Below are 23,345 nucleotides of genomic sequence, written 5' to 3'. Positions count from 1 at the left end.
CATTTAGCAATAGACTGCTCCAGCTACGGTGTTCAAGGGAACGTTTCCGCAGGTCTTTCCTCCCGGCGGCTGTCAGGGTGTATAACGCCACCCTAGGCTAGGACTGTTAGCCCTTCATTTGGTCCTCCATGGACAGCATGTTTACTCCATTGTACTTTTTGGACAATCAGTCTGTATAAACACATTTTGCACATATTTTATTGTTTTTACAGTGACTATGGTCAGCACATTTTGCACACACCTATGTATTTATTTATTTTTATTTATTTTGTTGTCTTTTGTTTTATAACTATTCTGATGTCTGTTTTGCTTGTCTTGGGCTGGACTGCTGAAACACATCAATTTCCCTACGGGATTAATAAAGTATTACCTATCTATCAATCACTTTTATCACACTTCCCACAGTAAAAGAATAGGGAATGCCTTTTTATGCTGATTTCAATTAATTATTGCATACTTTAAATCAAAGATTTTCAAGTGCAGAGTAATGAATACTATAATAATAATAATAATAATAATAATAATAATAATAATAATAATAATAATAATAATAATAATAATAATAATAATAATAATCTGCATAAAAAGGCATTTTTTGTGTCTTTTGAAAAGCACTTAAAAGTCACAAAGCTATGATATTTAATGATTTAATGGTAGTGTCCAACACAACCCCCTGAGCAAGAGAAGTGTCTTTTGCCTAGATAATGTCCAAGACTAAGGAATACAACCACCTTGTTGTTGTAATCTTCATTTTTGAGCACTGTGTTCTGTCTTCACTTTTTGTGCGACCTTTTCTGCTGGAAACTCTAATCTTACACTATACAATGGCCATCATCAGAATATTCAGCGCTAGAACTTGCAGTATGAACTTGCTCCAACTTCCTTCCTTGTGTCTCAAAGTGGAAAAGTGGTTCTCTTTCCAGTCCCTCTTGTTTTGAGCTTGCACTGAAATGTGCTGTTCGGTGAAGCTGAAGTTCAAACAGCCAGTCTCCATGCACATGTGATCTGTGTTCGAGTTAGTCAGGTCAGGAGGCCACAAAGGATGTAAAAGGATACAAAATTGCCTTGTGCAAATATACATCAGCACCTATTCTATCTTTAACTATTCTTGTAAATTCAAGTACCTTAGTAATATTTGCAATTAATTAATACATGCAAGTCACAAATGACTAACACATGGGCAGCAGTTTTAAAGATCACAACTAGTCACATCAGTTTCTAAAGACATTTGTGTAATTATTTGGTCAATACAGCAAGTAATTTGTTGACCAAAAAGTGGCATAGTATTTAGAACCTACAGCATGTTAACTTTCTGTATTAAACAGGATAAGAGATTTACAAGATATTCAGAGTACAGGTTGCTTCAGTAGTACCATTCTATTATTCTGGGTGCATTCTGTATTCTTCAACAAACCCCACACTTCAGATGGCTATTGTTCTTTCAAAACGTAGTAGCAAACATTGTTTATGTTTAAAATGAAGTCCAGGTCCTATCCCTCAAGTACTAAACATACACTAGCAAGCTTTTTCTAGCTAAGAGATTACTACTTACCTTTCCAGTAGATTTGGGGCCTTTCCAAATGCAAAAATAACATATGAACCAAGCCAAGAGAAGACAGAGAGCAAGTTCCCATCGTAAATTTCCAATGTGATCAATTCCACTTGATATGGAGAGAACTCGTCTTCTACAAAAGAAGTAAAAACAAATAGTGTGAATGCATTACACTCAAGCAAAGTAAACACTTTTTAGAAAAGTCACTTAAAGATTCCCAGTTTGTCAGCTGGAACAAAGGAAATGCAAAAAACATTAAATATGGAATAAAAAGAAATCCTCACTATTAATACTTCTAGTCTATTATTTCCACTGACTTGCAGCAGAGCTAGGATGTGTGAAAATTTGTAAAAGCCTGCTTTCTCTAATCAAACAAAAATGATCTGAAAACATACATTACATTAATAGCAAAATAATTAAATCTAATGATTAAGATAAACAAGATCAGATAATGAGACTCAACAAGCATAAAAAGCCAATGCACACCACAGAGTACATCAAGGACTTTGTACTTAAATTCTTCAAGAAATGTCTAAAAACAATATCCTTTGTCCTTGCATAATCTCTCAGATTTGCTCATCTTTAAAGGACCAGTGCTGTTTCTTTTAAAAAAATCACACTTCAAACACATATTTGAAATCCTTATTAATTCTGATTAAATTGAATAAAAAAATTCAAAATGCCAAAAGGCCTTCATACGTTCTGTACTTCATTAACTTAATAGCTCAACATACTGCTAAGTGCTGTAGATAAAGTACATACAGATAATGATACAGTAGATAAAGACTAAAGAACATAAGAATGTTTACGTAGGAGAGGAGACCATTCAGCCTTGGTTATAACATTCTGAGAGTTTTCATAAAACCAATGATGTTTGGATTTTAGAACACATTTGTTCCAAACAAGCACATTTACAGTTCTCAATAGCTGATATCTAGACTGCAGATCTGCAAATTACATCTAGGCTCACAAATCTAGTGTTCATCAGTGATGGCAGAACTAACATTTGAAACTGCCAATGTAGCACTCAACTGTCACCAACTCACTGGCTAAAGTTACTATCAATCAGCAAGAACAGTGTGATGTGAAACCTACAGTACACAGCAGGTTCTTTGCTACACACTGCATTGCTTGTTTAACCACACTACACTTGGTGACAATGTTCTGAGAGATTAAAGAATAACGTATCCAGAACATCTCTTCAATTTTCCTTTCAAAGCATGAAGAAAAAGTCTGAAAGACCTCCCCAACTGGGAAGATTCCTCGTTATTGTTGAGCTTCTGGTAGAGCTTGCAGTGACCACCTACCAAAATTAAAATTATTGTACCAAAGTTTTCCTTACAAGTACCTCTATAAATAAAAACGTAAAAACAGCAGCCCTCTGAGACATAATATTTTGACCTTTGCTCTCCTTCCTCACACTGCCAATATAACTTAATAAAACATAAACATTCTCTACAGTATAGTAAACGGTACAGTTAAAATGTTATTCAACAGTACACTTGTATTCACACTTCATATTATCCTGTCGGAAAGCAAATAGCTACAATTGTTTGAGCTTGTTTTTTCTCTAAGCCTTCCACTGGCGATGTTACAGCAAATTCACACCATAAAACAAGCAAAGAGTATGCCAAAACAATGTCCATACCATCTCTAGCTGTGCAAGTGCCCTCATGATGCTGGCTGACAACAGTAATGTAAAAGGAATGACAAATTATAACACTAGAAGGTTAAGCATTTCAGTTGTACATTATAAGAAGCGTACTGTTCATAGCACACATCATGCCAAAATTATTTTGGCTGTCAATGCATCCTGTTTCTGCTTTGCTTATGAAACTTTCCAAACACAGAAATGTAAAAACTCCAACAGCCAGGTCCACAACAGGGGAAAGCAACCCTGAAATATGTAAACCACTTCTTGTTTCCATTTTCTATTTGTATATGCAAGCATGAATCAAGCTCAGACGTAGCCATATATCAAGCAGAGATAATTCCTCCTGCACCAAGATAGAAATAAAATCTTAAAGTTTTAAGTATTATTTCTTAAGTACCAATGCCATGAGGTCAATTACTTCAGATGGAAAGCAGCAGACACTGTCAAACAAAAGGCAGTATACGGGTCACAGACTTTCTGCTACTCTTTCCAAATGAGTGAGATGTTAGCCTGGTAAACGCAAGGGCAATCTCTTTAATCAAAACACAATGGAAAAGCAACAGTGCCATTTTTACAAACAAAGCCAGTATCACCTTTTGACAAATTCTCGAAATTGGAAGCGCCTTAGAATCATCAATAACAATGGATCTCTGCCCTTCAGACGCTTATGTTAGTTGGCAATCTTCTTGACTCAGCACTCGCTATGACCTTCCAATTCCAGCACAGGAAGGATGATAGCAGTGCATATGTGCTCTGGGATGTGTGCAGTCAAGCCATCTGCTATTTTTTACACTGTGAGCCACTTAACACCTACAACAGGCATTGCAACATACAAAGGGCAGATGCAGGTGGAAGTGATGACTGTCGGCTCTCATGGGCACCCAGCAAACTACAGAATAAGAGGGTGTGCAACAACATGAGAATTCCTTGGCCAGTCCACTTAACCCTGGAGATGCTCACCCAGTTGTACAAACCAATGTCTGGATAATAGGGACATTCACTCCAAACAAGTGTCTTTCACTGAGCCACAGTTCCCAAAACTTGGCATCTAGACTGCAAACTTGTGCTCACAGGTCTAGTGTCCATCAGTGATGCTGGAAGCTGCGTTTGAAACTGCCAAGGTAGCTCAGACCAAGAACAGTGTGATGTGAAACCCCACACCGCAAGGCTGTTTCAATCATACTTTTCAAAGACATTCCAATTACTCTATTCCCAAGCTCACAGCTACTTTGAGAATCAAGATCACTCAATTTATGACATAACAGAAAACACTTCCACTATCTGCAATATTACAAGTCCATTTCACTGATTACATCTGGTACTGTACATATTTATAGGATATAGAAATGTAGTCGTAGAACAAACAAAGAACACACCATCTAAGTACTTACTCCCAAAACTCAATGACAGGCGATGTTGCATTGGGGTTGACTGTGCAGTTGCTAGAATTCAGCTTCTGAAATTCCATGCAGTTTTCTAATAGTGAGGAAAGAAGTATGTTACTCAAGAATTGATTATAATAAATAAAACAGGTTATAGTTGATCCTTGTTCAACTTGACTGTATGTTGTGCAATGTGTTTTTATTTTAGCGTACTCTACTTAGATTCTTAGAAGTGAACAGTGTGTCTGATAATGCATCTGGTATCGTAATTACAGGCATTAGACTGGAGCTAATTATAATGATCCCTAACTAAGACATACATGAAACCATTGTCAATGGAATATTGAGAATACATTTTAAAGGATATTATACATTTTTGCAGAGTATGATAAACTTTGAGAAAATTAGTCTCTAAATTGTTCCCGTGTGCATGTGCTCATGTCCTTTATTGGACTGGTGTCCCATCTACTGTAGGGTGTCTTGTTCCATATGTTTCCAGGTTAAGCCCCAGGTTGCTGTGATCCTTCCCATTAATAAGAAGCTAAGCGTCTGATAATGGATAGGTTGACAGTATTTAATGTATTTCAGGTCTGATGCTCTAACAATTATCTTTATGGGGACTTGAATTTGCAATTGTCTTGAAAGAGACTACACACTTTAGACAAATGATGTTGATGATGAAAATAACACTCTTTAAGACGTATTGGCAGGTTCTGTCAGAAATACAGCAGTCTGGACATAGAAATTTTACAGGAAGATTCAGACCTCTAGGTACATATTAGAATACTGCTGAATGTGATGTGTTAAAACAGATTCCATAATTGGTCATTCATGAGAAGGCATAAGACTTCATGATCGTAATGAGTTTGACAGTACTACGCCTTTCATTCAGATAGTAACTGTAAAATCTCAGGTTTCCTTGCAACTAATGGGGAGTCATGGTTTCTTCATTGACAAATATTTCAGTTGATACTAACTATATTTTGATGAAAACGTACTGTACGAAAAAGGCGTTTTTTATAGAAACATAGCCAAATAACTCAGATCATTTAAAGCATCTACCCACAAACAGCAATACTATAAATTTTGTATATATAATAGAACTACAGTAAGGATACAGTACATACCTGTATTCCATTCATGTCCACAGGATGCCCATGGCAGATCAGTGGTGAAGCAATTAAACAGGTAAAAAATAGCCCATGCCAAAATAATGATATAATACACATTCAAATGTGCCTCAATGACTTGAGTGGCATATCCAATACCTGCAAAACAACAGTGTTCCTAAATATTAAAGGTTACAATAGATCTTGTTCCAAATAATTTTCTTCTTGAAAACAGGCACAGCTCATGCATCACCATATGCTACCAATGCAATCCAAGAGTTAAGAACAGCAGATATTCACACAGTTACCTTCAAAAAGTGGGCACACTTTCCTCCAGCAGGTAATACCTCCTTCACTAGTAAACTGTCCCAAAGCAGTTTCAAGGAAAAATACTGGAATCCCACAGCAGATAAAGAATATCACATATGGAACTAGGAAGGCACCTGTAAATAAAGAATATCAATGAGAACTGTCCAAGGCACAGTGTCTCAAACAAAACCTATTTCTACTTGTCATCCACCAACAGATCCTTAGAAAAAGAGTGTAAGACCATGTCAAAGTTAGGGACATTCAGGGAAGAAAACACCACTGAAGTCTAGAATAATTGTTGAACAAATAGTTTCTTTCACAGGTGAACATCTCAGTAGAGCTTAAAGCACAGGTTTTTGGGAGGACTGTCAATTGATTGCTCAGTTTCAATTTCTCAACAAATGTGTTAATATATACCTGAAAGTGCATTTGTTTTAACTCATCTAGTGAAATAGAAACAATTCAAAAACATTATTCTCCCCATTTTCTATGTAATGCTTGAATTCAGTAGATATGACATAGCAAGCTAGGGTCCTCAGTCACTAGAATACTGAATCACGTCTGTCACTGGTAGCAGGTAACAAAACAATGAGCCACGTCAATTAAATTTTCAAGGAAAATCCCTCCAGTTAAACGTGAAACTTCTACTTCACTCAAAATATACAGTATCCCTTCATATCTGTTGTTAGGGAGACCTCTCAAGCAGTTAGTCTCTTCCTCGGTTTCACACAAAAAGAAACCCATTAAATAAATCCAAACTCATGCTAACATAATGTAGGTCTAGCTTGCAGTGGAATTCTCTCAAGTGGTTTGCAAATAGAAAGCTTTTCCTTTTTCTTTTTCCTATTTCAGCTTCAGGTTTGGGGTTATCTGATGTAACTCCAAGGAGACGTAAATCTATAATATAATGTATAATAACATATATAATAGAAAAAGTAAAAATTTATTTACTGACATTAATTTATTTACTGAGCAGTTTCCTTTTAATTGCTTGACAACTGCAAATGTGTAGAGTAGAAGATGACCCTTATTTCATATAATGACTTTTCTTGTCATGTGCCAATTGAATGGACAAATATCAGACAGGTCCAGTGGACGTGCTGGAAAATGAAAACACTCTTATAGAATCCCACCAAAAATTAACATGCTCAAATCTCAAAAGACAAGCTCACCTTAGATGGCACAAGTAAAAACCATTAACTACCAGGTTTGAGTCAAATACATAATTTCTTTCAAGAAATGAATGGATAAGAACCTCAGATTAACGAGTGACATGACTAAATGTCAAACAAGCTAGACAAGATTAATGGCCACTCTTATTTGCAAATTTTCTTGCAGTTTTATTAATACCATATTAGCAGCAAAAGCCTCAGGTGGAGGTCTGGATAGCAACATGACACATAATCATGCTTGCTTAAAAGATTAATTTACAGTATGTTGTAAAAGTGTATTTTATTATTTGAGATTTTAATTTTTATACTTGCCAAATTTAACTATAAATTCTAAATACAAGTTCACTACTAATTTGTAATGACAACCCAGGACAGAATGGAGTCTTAAAGATACTTCAGAATATTTGCTCAGTAACAGCATACAGTATTTCTTTATTCTGGACATGAAAACGTTTTTATGAGCAAGAGGGAAAGTAAAAAAAAAACACTGAATTGTTCCTGAAAAACATTAATGCTAGCAATCCTGCTTTTTTCTGACAGTAATTCTAGAAAAGGATACTTTTTGATTTTGTAATGTTTGCTTTAGATATGCTTTCCATCTTATAGTATTACACTGTTTTGTTCATGTTTAGACTTATAGCACATATTTATTCCAGTGTTAACCTAGTATTAGATTTGAAAATATTAACCTTTTATATCCAACATACTGTATCTTTAAAAGGGGTGTGCGATAATACAGCTGACACCTTTTTATTCTTGCCAACATTCTCAAAGTTCCAACAGTGCTAGATTCCTCCTATAAGATACTGTATAATTGTGTACCATATAAATTAAATAGAATTCTAATAAAACTAAAGAGTCTGTTTCCAAAATGAATACAATCAATTATCACTCCTACTATTTATTGAAGTTGAAATTTATGTACATTGGTTGACTCGTTTGATTAATCTCACACTTAATCAATTAATATCACAATATCACAATTAATATATGTACAAATGGTATCTGATATTTTGTCTCATTATTATTTTGTATGATACAATAAATGAAGCTTTATTTTACGGTGGTCCAATGTTGCCAACACCTTCATAGAGCCCCCATGACCACACTTAATACATTCAAAAGTATTTAGAACCATTTCTGCAAAGATAATAACAGGAAAGTATTGATAAAAAACATTAAATCAAACCCTAATGTGAGCCACAACTCGAACCCTTTACGCACACTATACCCTTTGCTGTGACAGACATTACGGAGTACGCATATTTCAGCACCTGTTGCGGTTTGAATCCAGACCAATAGCCGTCTGGAAGGGATCACAAATGTTACTGTCACATCATGCGAAAGCCCCGCGGAGGTGTTATTCTGGGTACAGGAGGCCGTTTTCAAATAAAGTCTAAGCGTAAACTTCGGAAGCGAAGTGCATATCCTAATCTTCCGATCGGTTTATCGGGGTGGTTCTGTTATATTCTTATAAACATAAAAAAGAGATACAGGAGTCTCCGGTCTCTTACCGCCTCCGTTCTTATAACAAAGGTAAGGAAATCTCCACACATTGCCCAGTCCAATGATTTCCCCTGCGACGGAGAGCACGAACTCAGTCTTATTATTCCAGTGACCCCTCTCGTTCACTTTCTTGTCATTGCTGCGAACTAAATTGGTGTTTGACGCTTCGGGATCCATTCCCTCGTCCGGTTTTCCATTAATTACTGGTATAGTCTTTTCAGCTGTCATGACGTTTTAACAGCCTGCAAGACACGGGGAAAGGAAAATAAGTCTCTTACAGTACAGTACCTCGTTTATTCTATTTGGTTTTAAAAAATACTTTTACTGTAACATCGCATTTGGTTAACTTTCAGCATCATACACACAAGGGATCAACGCCTAGTTTTCCTCAGGCTACAAAGTATAATAGGATATAGTGGAAACATGCTCTTTAATGCATGGAGACCCGACTCGTTTCATTTTTCTGAAAATGCGTCTGATTGTTTGAAAATAGAAGCGACTACCTTCGCAAGAAAAAAAAAAAGCAAAACTGTTTGATATGAATGAGAAATGACATCAAAGCGTGAGCCAAAGACCCCGAGAGCCAAGCTCACCTTCGATAAGATTAGGATTGATTAAGTCTTCTCCACAGCGGATGAATGCCGAACTTGACAAGATGAAGACACATTACTCACCAATATAGGTTGTACAGTAAACCTTGTTGGCTCAGACGAAGAGCGCCCGCAATTCACGTTTCTCGAGGATGGATGGTCAGAAAAAGACGGCCAAAAAAGAAAATTCTGGATCCGACTTGGAAGTTTTTTTTGGGGGGGGAGGGGGGTTTGTTTTGTCTCTATACAAGCGAAGATGCCGGTTGCAAAGATGCTATCTGGTACCCAGTCGATGGATAATTTGCAAATGCTTTGCTTCAGACTAGTGATCTGGTCACAAACGCCTCTCTCATTGGATCCCAGCCATGTGCTCAACAACAACACTGAGCCTACCAGTAAAGCAGTGTAATTTACAACGCGCCAGAAAGCGCCAGAGTGCAGACGGAGAGAAAGAATAGAAACTGGACCTTGTTTTCTGATACACAAGTGAAGCTTACCTTCTGAGCAGCGTTGCCTTTTAACGCCCGGAATGGCATTAGTCAAATACTGTTAATGCTCACCTATAAAGCGAAGCACCCTGGTGTATTTGCTGTATATGCATCACTCTGACAACTCAATAACGACGAATAGTGTTATATCTAAAAAAAAAAAGTTAATCAAAAGCCAAATCCCAAGGGTCCAGTTGCAAGCAAATATTGGTGAAGAATCTCAGATGGTAGAACAAATGTCAGCGTACCAATAAAAAAGACGCGGTGTGTTTTTAAAGGAAATGAGAAGATGGATAAGTCCTGAAACTGCTTTCCTGTGTGTTCTAGAGGTTCTATAGATACATACAGTTTACATCACATACAGTATTCAGCAGATGCGTAACGTTACCGAAAGTGTTAAGAGGAGCCACAGAAACATTTTTCAATCATCGTACCATGAGTTGGTTACGAAGTAGCAAGCACATTATTTTGATACAGGCTGGCTTGACTGTCGTGCGTAAGTGACACGACAATTTGTAAATAGCAAATGCCAATGTAAAATGAGGGAATTAAGGTGCCAAGAGCTGCCTACTGTATCCTTAATATTGAGATACCGTATGGAGAACAGCCCTAAAGCTTCAGACTCAAGGCCGAAGAGTTAGGGGTGGGGCGTTATCTGAGCTCCACTTTGCAGATCTGTAACATCCAGTAAACTGAGACAAGTCCTTATTTAGATACATCTTAATACGAACAATAACAGAAAAAAACGCGGAGTTTGTTTAGACACGTTAATTATATTGTTACATCGCCTATATTTTTATTATGGGTGTGCAGTCAGTGTACAGTAGGTTTACAGTACGTCTTTGATTTATTTGTCCATTGGTTAAATGTTGCATTTTATTCAACGTATTGTTTATTTCTTTTTAAATTCAAATACAAAAAGTCAGTTTATACAACCGGTACAGAAAGTAGCCTACACAAAATATCGCTGACAATCAGTGACAGGCTCCCTTGATGAGTTCTTATTATCACAGAACAATTTTCTTCCATTAGCGCTTGCTGCTGAAAGTAGAGATGGCAAATGCATGTTAAATCATAGAACATAATCTTGTAATTAACAAGTCTTCAGCAGAGTCATCTCCGTTTTAATTAATACTTTACAAGTTAAAAAACATGTTTCAAGGTAGATGTGCTAGAAATTCCCTTTAAAATTGTGTATGTTTTGCGCAATACTGTAGGAAACGCTATTATTAGCAACATGTTTTTTCTGGGGTCAGCCTTCGCAGATCTGTTTCTGACTTAAGGTCTTGTGTATATCTAATATACTGTATAATAAGTGCGCATTTAGGTGTTTTGTTCAGTATGAATGTAATCTACAAGAATTTATAGGTATATTCATTTTTATTTTAAATTTCTGCAGAGCGACTTCACTTTACCTCATACAGCCTGTTTCTCCCTTTCCATACTGCGGCAAGTCCCCCAGCGCTGCACAGACAGAATTAAAAAGCTTGTTACTTTTCTGGTGCCTAGTTGGTATCCTAACAAAAATAACTAGCTTCATGCTGATACTTAACAATGTGTTCTTGATAAGACTTTATGAACTCTTAGGATTTGTTCACACTTGATTGCTCAGTTTATTAGCTAGAAAAATGGGGTGCACTACAGGATGGAAAAGTAGCCAACTGGGCCTTATTCCCAGCTCCAAATGTCTTCAGCAATAGAGAAGACAGAAAGCCCCTCATTATATACTTATTGCTGAAGGTTCAATAGTCATCTGACATATATTTGAAGTTCAGGGAATCAGCAAACTACATAAGAGTGAAGACCACCTAAGATGCTGTGAGTTTAAATTGCGTCAATCTGTTACCAAATATAAAACCAAAACTAATGCAATTCGGCTTTTTTCGGTTCTAAGTTAAAAGCATTTTTTTCACATGCCTGTAAACCCTAAAACAGTACAGTACTGTCCTAACAGCGAGTGCCCTCATTTCAAGGATCGTGGACTAATACCACAACTCCTTGCATGAGATAACCCTCAGAACAACTTTCAAATAATAAATTAAGTGATTTCATAATCTATTTTCGTATTAAATACCGATGAAACTCCTTGATGTTGGTATTTGAAAAGATTCTGAGTGATTGTGGTATAATTGGAGCCCAGTTGCAACTCGGTTACTTCAAGGCCTCGTTTTAGAAAAAGGGAATACAGATGTGCAAACTCGGAACAGCGTTTGACAATCCATAGACAATTTCTGACGCTTTTGCTGTGCTCTTGGGTATATTGGAAATGCAGGAAGAGTGATATCACCTGTTTACCTGAAAAAAAAATTTGGACCACTTTTGCAATTTTTCATTGGCCAGTTGGTCATAAAAATGGACAAAATTTCAATGTTGGAAAAAACACTTTCCACATGCTTAATTTTCTTGTTACTTGCATTTTAAAGGCAACATTATTATAGCTTGACCTAAAGTTTAGTGGTAATTGTATTTCTAAGATATTCCTGGCACAAAAACATTCATTTTGAATACAAAATCAGCTGCATTATACAGGGAAATAAAATCAAGTGAAAACTCAATCACATTCACATCAGATGCCTTTACATTCCTTGTTGTTGGTATTTGAAAAGATTCTGAATGGTTTTGGTGGCATTGGAGCCCATTTCTAATTCAGTTACTTCAAGGCCCAGCTTCAGATAGAGGGTCTAGGGGTTCCCGCACTAGGGTTAGGGTTAAGCTTTCTTCAATACATTGACAATTTCTGATGCCTTTGCTGGTAAAGATGGTAAATATGGTAAAACTCCATCACATTTTACTTTTAAAACTCCTTGTAGTTGGTTTCTGAAAATATTCTGATTGATTTTGCAGTCACTGGAGTTCAGTTCAAACTCAGTTACTTCAAGGCCTAGCTTCAGATAGAGGGACTAGGGGTTCCTGAACTAAGGTTCAGGTTAAGTTTTCCACAATGCATAGACAATTTTGCATGCCTTTGCTGTGCGTTTGGATATGTTTGATATGCAGGAAAGTGAAGTCACTTATTTACCTGAAAAAAGAATTTTGCCACAATTATGATAGCGTGAGACAAACAATATTAATACTAAGCTAAACACAAAACAGAAAATTATATTTTGAATGCAATTTCAGATACGCTTACAGGGAAATAAACTCTGCTGAAAACTCAACCACATTCACATGCATTACTTTTAAATCTCCTTGTATTTGGTTTTTGAAAAGATCCTGATTGATTTTGGAGTCATAAGAGTAAGAGTCATCATAATTGTAATTAAACTCACAAAATAACAAGAAATGTAACTTTCCTGTTCACACCACTACTCAAATTCTGAAAAATTTTACAAAACACAGTAGGGATTTTAAAATCTTGAAATGAGCAGTATGGTGAATGTACAGTATAATAACCTGCATACAATGTGAATTATGGGGAATGTTACTGAAAAGAACGATGTAGTCACATCAAGATTAGTCTTGAGGTTGCAGTTTCAAATGCAGGTTTTATTACTTGCATGTTGAGGCTGGCGGCTCCAGGAGTTTACTGCATAAGCACACTTCTGTATTGGCAGTGGCTGTGTTTGCCAGCAGTGGCCTCTATTGCTCCCTAAATTCCTACAGAATGGGGACTCACAGTATATGTGATTGCTTAGTCTGCATTCGTTATTGAAATTTAATTTTAAATTTCAAAACTAGGGGAAAACAAAAAGGAAACATCTGATGGAACTACAAAAAGATTGACCACATTGCTGGTTAAACGAATTGATTTTGGCTTCTCACACCAATGCACGTGAGGATCTGTAGTTAGCTCACTTCTCTTTGAGCTACTGTACATTTTTCAAACCAGCTCCCCAGTATGGAGGGCCTGAGTATCTGCTCACTTAGACTTCTCATTACCTCTTTGATTTAATTATCAGCATAAATGGACCAGTTCTTTAGGTGACGGACATATAAAGAGACCTGTAAAATCTACTGAATTATAGAGTTTGAAGGACTGAAGTTGTGCACCCCTGATTCAAACATGTAAATTCCTTCCATTCATCCATCTGTTTTCTTACTGTTTCTTCCAGTTCAGGACCGGAGCCTATCCCAGTAAGCAAGATGTTTATTTCAATTTTAAAAAAGAGTGCATAGTTATTTATATTTAGATGAAAATGTTTCTGAAATTCTGAAGTGTTCATTAAATCTCACCTCATGTTCAATCAAAGACTGTCTTAATTAAATTAAGCAATGGCTTTGGAAACAGTAGACATCAGAATATTAATATTGTATCGATGAAGAAATTAGTGTAAGAAAAATAAGAATCATTTTCAGCTTTTTTATCCTGACTCAAAGCACAATGAAGATTGTGAATCCCGCAGTTATTGTATAAACAGCACCACAGTATTTCTATTTAATTAGTGTTAGAGCAGGAGGCTGTGACAATGTGTGATCTGTAAAAAGACAAAGATGTTTAGGTGTGTGACCTCCAGACACACTGAAGAAGGGTTCACAGTTAAAACATCGAGTAACACTTTTATTTTTATTACCTTTCATTGCCAGATTAACCAATTTCTGCGTTATAACTGCAGTAGTGGTCTTCGTCGTCAATATAATGTACACTATACTGCCCTCTAGCTTCCAGAGCTTAGGCTATTTTTGAGGTTGTCTTACTGCAAGGTTTCCAAGTCTAGGTACTCATGGTCAGTGTTTGTTGGTGAGTGTTCCAGATGAGCTTTTTAATCATTTAATTGGACCACAATATTGTAATTAATAATTTACTAATCTGACTTTAGGCCCTTTTTTTTGGTTCGGAACTATCAGAGATTTCAATGAAGGATAAGATCAGAAATGAAGAAATCCGTAGACGATGTAGGGTGGTGGATGTGGTTGAGAAGATGCGAGAGGCGAGGTTACGGTGGTATGGACATATCATGAGGAGGGATGTTGAGGAAGTAACAAAGAGGGTAATGGAATTTGAGGTGGAAGGTAACAGAGGAAGAGGCAGGCCTAGAAAGAGATGGATAGATTGTGTGAGAAAAGATATGGAGGGATGTGAAGTGAGTGAGGAAGATGTGCTCGACAGAGACAAGTGGAGAAGAGCAACCAAAGCAGCTGACCCCAGGACAGTCTGGGACTAAGGCTGTGAAAAAGAAGAAGAAGAAGAAGAACTATCAGAGATTTGTTCTCAATTAAGTAACACAGGACTGAAACGCAACCTTAAAATGCTTCGTCATGGATTGAGGTGATGTAAGAATCAGTTTGTTTTTTTTTGCTACAGAATCATTCACTGATGTCTTTCTGTTTACTCCTGTCAACATAATGTACCAGCTGTCAGAAATAAATGACATGCAGGCACAGGCACTCAAAACAACACACATTTAATTAGTTGCCATTAATTGAATCTAGCAGCTTTGTAACACATTAATAAAAAATCACGTCGCTGCATGTAGACTGCTCAACACTGTGCAGCTCATGTATTGCATTTACTGCAAGCTTAATGGTATAAAAATGTTGATCCCCTTCCGTCTCACTTGGTATATTATTGTCTTGACTTTAAGTCCAAGGTTTTGTACCTCTCCAACAGAATAAAAACAACAAAGGTGTTTTGAAAGACCACATTCCCATTAGTAATGCACACTGTAAGAAATAAAATGTTCTAGAAAAGTTATACAGTTAGAAAATACATTCTCAACATTGCTGAACACTGAAGCAAGGGTTTATGAGTGGAATTGTAAGAATCTGGCCAATCATTTGTTTCCTTTGAATATGAGGTGTATACTAATTTCAAAGCAAAATTATTCTGGCCTACCTAAATGTCCCCCTCGGTTCATCAGGCACGATAGTTTTGTGCTTCTTCACCTGGTCTACTGCAATAGTGGGAACCTAATGTAAAATGGCTGCACTTCAGTCACAAAGTTCTTATACCTACTCTGTGTAAGAGGATCCTTCTGAATGAAAAGACATATACTGTAGTATTATTTCTAAAAAAATATTTCAGCATGTCAACTTCAAAGTAAAGAGATTGACAAGGTTCTGTATCACAAAACCTTGCATAAGTTCTTGCATAGTACTACATCAAGACGTGAAGAACTATCTCATTTCAAGGAGGAGTAAAGGTTATCCAATGAACTACAGCGTTGTCTAATGTAGAACTCAATGCCCATAGAAAATTGCCACCTTTCAACCACTTCACTTTAATTTTATTCAGCTTTAGGAAGCTCAGTCACATTTACTGGAGTATTATGCAAGTTCAATCCTCTTACATTAGAGGCAAGCATAACCCTTCAACTACATATACAAAAAAGCACATTGAAACATACTTAACATTGAGATACTCCACAGAGGTAGAGTAGGATATGCATTAAGAGCATTGTATTTAATCATGGATTTTGTTTTGAGACAGGCAGATATATTATAAAAGGATTTTAGTGCCAGATGTGTAATCACAGATCCTAACAGTAGACAAAAAACAGTAAAAAGGTCACCTCATCACCTTCTTTTTAACGTCATCAACAGTACTACTGCTTGAATCCTTAAACATCAGAAGTGAAGATGTACTGTATTAGCTGTAAAGGATGACAAAAACGTTTTGGGGATTCAGTTTCTTCCCACCTCTCGGAGACATGAAGGGTCAGTTTGTCCAGTTACTCTATTAATTTGTCCTTTTTTATGTTGTCAGTGGGAGAGGGATTGCTCCCAGCATGACCTCTACCAGTTATGTGATTAAAATTGGACCAAATGAGTATGAAAGGTTGAATGACCTCCTCTCTTTTGCAGCAATTCAGATTAACATTTTAACATTTTAAAAAACAACAGCTGGTGTTAGCACCTTGTAGCTTGAGCTTCTCATTTGTCATTTGTCAGAAGGTAAGCAAGACTGGGCCTGGTCAGTCCTGGGGTGGGAGACCTCTAAGGGAAAACTAGGTTAGTCCTGTATGTGGTGTTGGTGGAACAGTAGATGGTCTTCTTCCCCCTAGGCTAGAATTTCCTAATCAATGTCATAAAAATGATACAATGATACAATTCCAGAAAGAATCATAGACAATGTACCAGAGGGTAGGAAGGGTGTCCCCAGTGGCAGTGACAGAATACAAATCAAAAAACAAACTTCACCTGGCAGGGAAGTGTACCAACGCTGTCAGTGCCGATGAAAGCAAGAGTCAGTGTAAGAGCAAAGATTCCATCTGACATTCTTTCTAAACCCAAGCGAGCACTTTGAAAGTACTACAATAGTAAGAAGCCGGAGATGGGATCTTAACCTATGCCTACAGCATCTTTTAGGAGAAAGATATGCATTAAAAGCATAAACATTTTGCATAAAAATCAAGATAAAAATTTTGCTATTAATGGAGTGCTATAACAGTGTATTATACAGTACAATACAGTATATTACAATGTTTTCAGCTAAGTATCACAGCAACAGGGGGCTCTACTAATCTCAAGAACACAGGGCACCAGGCACTAATCCACCGCAGGGAACAAAAAGACACCAATTAACATTGAAGTCCTCAGAACAGAGAAAGAAATAGATTCATCTGGAATCAAACCCAGGACTAAAGAATTTTGACTCAGCAGGGTTCTCTCTCACACCACCATATACTGTACATTGCACATGGACAGATATCACATGTTATCACACCTATCTAATAATTATTAACACAGTACTACTGAACAATTGATGGAATAAAAACAGAATTCGGTTTCATCTGAAGAAAATTGCTGAATTAATTGTTAGTATGTCAGCAGGGATCTAGAGAGATTGTAATGGCAGGCTAGACAGAGATGTTGCTAGGATACTGTACATCTATCATTTTAACAAAAGGATAAAGCTACCTTGAATGTAGAACAGAAAACTCTAAATACTTTCTTGTGATTTATGTATCCATAGTAGAACAAATCCATCTAGTTTCAACATAATTTTGACAACGGAAAATTATAGCTAATTGTCTTAGTGTTTTGCTCACCCAGTCTTTTATGTACTGTGTGTATTTAGTTTGATTGTTGTAATTTAAAGTAACCATGATACGCATCTGAACAGCTTGTTTGGAGTTTTCAATTGAAATCCCCTTCTGTAGCTTTTAAAATGTCTTATTTTCTGTATCCTGGGTAAACGTCAACATCAGATTCAACACTAGATCCCCTTATTTGAAATCAACAAAACAAAGGAGTAGTTGATCATCTGCTAGTCTATTGTTTTGATTGTAATCTTGCATGTGACTGGTCATCTTATTTTGATAAATGTATTTTAAGTGAAGCAATGCAAATGAAGCACACTATCATGTTGTTTGACAGTAGATGTGTTTTATCAAATGTTAACATACCGCATGTGTATTTCAACATTTTGAACTCACAAGTTTTTTCCTCTGTAAAATAAATGAAGTACAATTTTAAACTTAAGTTTTGAACCAAGGTGGAGAATACTGAAGTTACAGTACAATGATTTACTGAACTCACCCCTCCAAAAAAGGAAAAATGCTTCAGTTTAAAAAGGTTTAAGAAACTGCTATGAAGTTGTTTTTGTTAAAAATAAAAATAAAAACTGTTTTAAAATATTTTTTTTTCTGAAAAGAGGTTTGAGAAGCCTTTAAAAGGCATTTTCTTTTGAGACTTTTAAAGGAGTTGTATAAAATAAAGTTAATTTTATTCTCATGAAATGATATGAACTGACTGTTCTATTTTGTGTCTAGTTTTCAGGGCATCAGTACACATTACAACACAGTTAAACATGAAAGTATGTTAGCATTCCATCAACCACAAAGAGAAAGGTTTTTATTCAAATTGTCACAGTATAGGAATACTTTCTTAACTGATTATGCAAGTGAATCGGAACTGAAGTCAGTAGCATTTTTAGAATTTGGATTTGAGATATTACATGTATTTTCTGATATATACAATATATCTGGGTGTAGTTTTTCTATTTTAGTTAGAGAAATATCTCAAATAGAACAAGTAAAGGTTTATTCCCTGCTTAAAAAGAGAAGAAAGCCTTACTTTAACAATCTCAAATAGAAGTCTTTGTCTCAAATTTGTATTGAAACATAACCAGCTCTGTTTGCCTTTAATTTGCATGAAGCTGAACTAAAGGCAACAAAGTGAATTAATGAAATGCTGTAGGCTCTGTTTTTTTCTAAGTGCTAACTCATGTACATCATGGTCAGGGACACACCTCTGTACCTACATGGTGTACTGTTGATTCCGAAAGGCACATGAAAAATAACGCACCTAGTGAACTGAGTTAGAAACATCTTAGCCCCTGAAACACGTACTGTAAGCTATTTGCCTATACAATTATGCATTTGAAAGCAAAAATGAAAACGTTAAATAATGTCTTTTTAATATAATGTAAATGTAATACATGTTTTAATATTTTTTTAAAAATAATGAATAATATTATGAATCTTTGTTTTTATGTTTTTACGTGGAGGGAAACATTATTTTTTATTTGTGCATTATTTGCAGAATTTGGACAGATCTCTAAATTGCTGATGTTTGGCCAGCAATTGACTTTTTTTTGTGCCTGATGGAACGACAATAAGTGTAGTGCAAATTAAAATCAAAGAGATCAAACAAAAACTTCCCCTCAGGAAAACAGCAACCAGCCCATGAACAGAATCAAATAAAGTATTCATCAAGTGTTAAAGCTAACTCCACCATCCCCCTTTTCACACTGAGGCAACAAAACCATCTCATCTGCCAAGGAGTGAGTTGAGTGGTTAATAAACACAGGACCACCCACATGTTGGCTTAACCACCAAGATATCAGGGCATTGCCAAGGAACTGTTGCATTGCTGTATGACAGACTGAATAATAATATGTAGTTCACAGCAGTGCCTTTATAATACATATGCATAAACCATACGCATGCACAATGGTAAGGACCACAATAACCTGAAGTAAATCTTTACGTTTTGCAGCAATTGTTCTTCAAGCCCACACTTTTGTCTCTTCATTTTACTTGTGTTTAACATTAATGAAAATCCCTCACAAAAGGGTGCATCGTGGCAAATGTCTAATGTAGTTTGCAGGATTCATATTCATCATTATTGTCAATGTAGGTTGTTGCTGAAAGTAAGTTTATTAGTTTACACTAGGCTTTCCCTTCTACTTATAGATGATACTGAACTGAATGCTTGTGTTTGCATTGTGTATGATAAAATAACCTAATTTGGACACATTCCATTACTTAGGACATTATGACCGGTCAGTACCTGTATTTAAGGACGTTGAGCTGAGTCAGATTTAATCTAAACAAATACTTCTTTTAATGAGCAACATGAAATAATACCTAAGGGAAAATTCTGCAGCTCTCTGTTGATGGCATTCATGTCATAGTCAGTGTATACTTCCTTTTGCTTTTTCACACAAAACATTGTGTTTTACTGTTAAGACTGAATGACTGTTAAGAATGACTTGCTGTATTGGAGTCTTGTTCATTGGATGGTCTCTGTAGATAAGGCATAAAAATCTGCAGAATATGTCTTTAAAAAAAAAACATAAATCTTAATACATGTTTATGTGCATAAGCTGCCATTAACTGTGTTTCTATGCTCTGATATTTTCCAGCTAAATACGTCACTGCAATTATTTCTGATAATCCATTTAATTATCTATACATTCTGTTGTACTCTTCATTACTGTTGTTTTGCTTTTCTGGTAAAAATACAGCAAAAGTAATTAGATTAAATTTACATCACTATTTTAATCAAATATACTCCATAAAGTAAATGCATGTAATGTATGTTAACTAAAAATTCATAAATTTTATTTTTTTCTAGTTAAACCACTAATTATTTCAGTTTTACTAATAATTAGATTATTTCTAGGCTTTAGAAGCTTCTTTGAAGGATAACATGTGTTACAAGATTGTAAAATTCCTTTAGGGAATGAGAAACCTTTCACCTACATAGCAAGGTGGAGTTGCTGCGATGTACAGTAGCAATACTTCCCAGAAACATTTACCATAATATGGTCATGGTATTATATTGGTCAAATATAGTACGGCACAGTGAAAACATCTTGAAACTACAGCAGCAGGTTATAGAACCAGTAAAAGAGCAGACTTCCCATGGCCAATTACCAAAGAACCAAGTTTCCTTTCTGTCTCTGTGTCTCTGTAAATAATGTTCACTGCATTAAGATATGTGCTGTTTGTCTGTCAGTGCCTTATGTGTGAGTCTGAATATGCACCATTCTTATATTGTATTTAACGTCATGAAACAGCACAAATCCCTTTCCTGGAACCTGTTTTTTTCTGTGCTAGATTCTTAATAGTACTCACTTGGGTTACCTATACTCATTTTAAAATATTAACATAAAAGTTATTAAAAAGGAGTGCAGGGGATAATATCAAGGAAAAAAAACAACATACTGTAAGTTAAACTAGATTCAGCACTATGTAACATTTCCTGTGCATGTTACACTGTAATCTAGGGTTTTGCACAAGTGATGGACAGATGGATATGACTGCTGGCACCTACAGTACTATACTGTAACTTGTAGTTACTGTTTTCTGAAGTACATAATGTTCTTTCTCAGCTCTGCTATTGCAACTGCATCATCTCCACAGATTATGATTTTATACAATAAGGAAACTTCATAACACTCTAGCAAAGAGTAATAGAAAACTTTGCCAGAAAATTCATCCTTGGCTTCTCCTTAGAGATGCAATGAAGGGAAAGAACGAATTCTGTTTTTTTAAGCTGAAAAATTGCAGACTGTTTATATCACTGTTAATTGTCATGCACAGATGTTTAGCTCCTGCAAAGCATGTAAAATTGTCTTTGAAAGCAAAAAATGAAAACAAAGTTAGGCAACACACTCAGTGTGAATCCTTATAAAAGTAGCGCCCAGAGAATACAATAATTGCCTGCTTTCTCTACACAACCTTCATAGAAGTGTCTCTAAAAGAAATAGATGGTCCATTTATTAGAATCTGGAATCTGACTAGATTAACTCAATTCATCACAGACGGCCATATTTTTTAAATTTAGTTAATATTGATCAAGTGTTAACCCTAGCTTTGTTTTACAAAAAAAAAAAGATAAGGCCAACAATTTCTGTTAAACAACAGTGAAATCCCAGTTGGTTTCAAAGGTTTTAAAATACAATATGTAAGAGATTGACTCCCCTTGCTATAATATAACGTCAGGCCTATTTTAATCTCAACAAAATGATATTGTTCATGTTCTAATATTATAAAACGAAAATTACTAATGGAACTTGTGTGGCCTTTTGTGAACGGCAATACCCTGTGCATTTAGAATCCACGGATTGTTAAAAACTTAAATATTGGATAGAATGGATGCATACTGTAATGTGACCAGCATCCAATTTCTCCTTTAGTGTTTCTAGTATAAGGGAAATATAAATGAAGCAACCTGAAAAGAATAATGGTTCATGACAATGGAGCATTGTTCTTTTACATAAAAATTGTAAATACAAAAGCAATCACAGCAGGCTATAGCAGAGCACATTTTAGAAGGATGTAATTGAACACCAGCAGTGTACATGAGGATTTGTTTACAAGGATGCTCAACAGCAGTTATATCATTAGAGATAATTGTGGTTCCCACCATTAGTGAAGTTCACAGCTAGCAAAGTCATTAGAGAATTAATGAGAAACAAAGTAAATTGGAGCACCAGCCCATACGCAAATCAATCAAACTGTAAATTATGTAACATGATATTATTTTAAATATGGCAAAGGAAGTAAATTGATCTAAGATAGATGCTGCATGCCATAGTTTTGTTACTGATTAGTTGCCAGTGACTGAGTTAATAAGTACCATTAACCTTTGACTGATTGATCTTTCCTCTGGGTACACACCATTTAAAAAATGTCAACTCTTTTCTGTATACTGTAGCTGTGGAACTGCGGCACAAATTCTAGCTATTAGAATTGTTTTGTATGCTTTCCAAAATCATAGCACTATGCCCAAAATACTTTTTTTCTGGCACAGTAACAGACCTGGATGTGTCATCTAGATGACAAAGAGGAATTTTGGAAACAAAACCAAATAAAATTTGGAAATAAAAATCCAATGTTGAAAATAAAACACCTGATGTAGTAATGTGTGTAGTTTTATTTGACATCTCACTACAAAAGGATCGTTACATCAGATCATCTATCTCAATTTAATTTCAACATTTTCTTTGGTAGGCTCTATCAATGAAAGTGAATCAGCACTGTATTTACAGTATATCTGTCTACTGTTAAAATTATATGGTGTAATTAAAAACTGAATTAGTGGGTGCTAACAGGGGACATAGCATCAGGAAATACATTACAATCATAGAAAACAGGTTGAAAGCAATATAAAACTGTCAGCAAACTCTCATAAGTACTTGTAACCACTAATACTTTTCAAATGTGTGTGGATATGACATGGTGTTTCCCAGATTCTCCTGTCTGTTTCAGTGTGTAAATTTCCTTATGGGAGTTTGCGATGCCTGTATCAACTCTGTCTCATTACACTGGAGGACACAATAGAATTAAAAAAAACATTGCTGCCAAAAGTATATTGGGGGAAAAACACAATTACACAATGTGTAATTGTAACAATGTTGTATTGCTAAGAAAGATGTTTTTTTTTCTTCCAAAGTTTGGTTGACTGGTAAG

At 35.8% G+C, this 23,345-nt stretch overlaps 1 protein-coding gene across 4 annotated transcripts in view; it reads right to left on the bottom strand.

Annotated features, from left to right (window-relative positions):
* Positions 1 to 11,312, bottom strand: part of slc6a11b (solute carrier family 6 member 11b) — a 43,733-nt gene extending 32,421 nt beyond the window's left edge. The window contains exons 1-6 of one of the 4 annotated variants that reach the window (XM_088636828.1): positions 11,178 to 11,312; positions 8,693 to 8,926; positions 6,006 to 6,140; positions 5,716 to 5,856; positions 4,598 to 4,682; positions 1,553 to 1,685 (exon numbers count right to left, since the gene is read on the bottom strand). In XM_088636828.1, coding sequence (XP_088492954.1) covers positions 1,553 to 1,685; positions 4,598 to 4,682; positions 5,716 to 5,856; positions 6,006 to 6,140; positions 8,693 to 8,912 — 714 coding nt within the window. In that variant the 5' untranslated portion in view covers positions 8,913 to 8,926; positions 11,178 to 11,312. Of the gene's footprint in view, positions 1 to 1,552; positions 1,686 to 4,597; positions 4,683 to 5,715; positions 5,857 to 6,005; positions 6,141 to 8,692; positions 8,927 to 9,277; positions 9,745 to 9,771; positions 10,346 to 11,177 lie in introns of those variants that run through there. The other 3 variants (XM_088636829.1, XM_088636827.1, XM_088636826.1) reach the window with 3 other exon arrangements.
* Between the last annotated feature and the right edge of the window lie 12,033 nt (positions 11,313 to 23,345).

The sequence above is a fragment of the Lepisosteus platostomus genome, chromosome 6 (assembly GCF_059453375.1).
Source record: "Lepisosteus platostomus isolate fLepPlt1 chromosome 6, fLepPlt1.hap1, whole genome shotgun sequence".
Taxonomy (NCBI): Eukaryota; Metazoa; Chordata; class Actinopteri; order Semionotiformes; family Lepisosteidae; genus Lepisosteus; species Lepisosteus platostomus.
The sequence above is the reverse complement of the archived record's forward strand: the minus strand, read 5'-3'. Positions and strand labels throughout refer to the sequence as shown.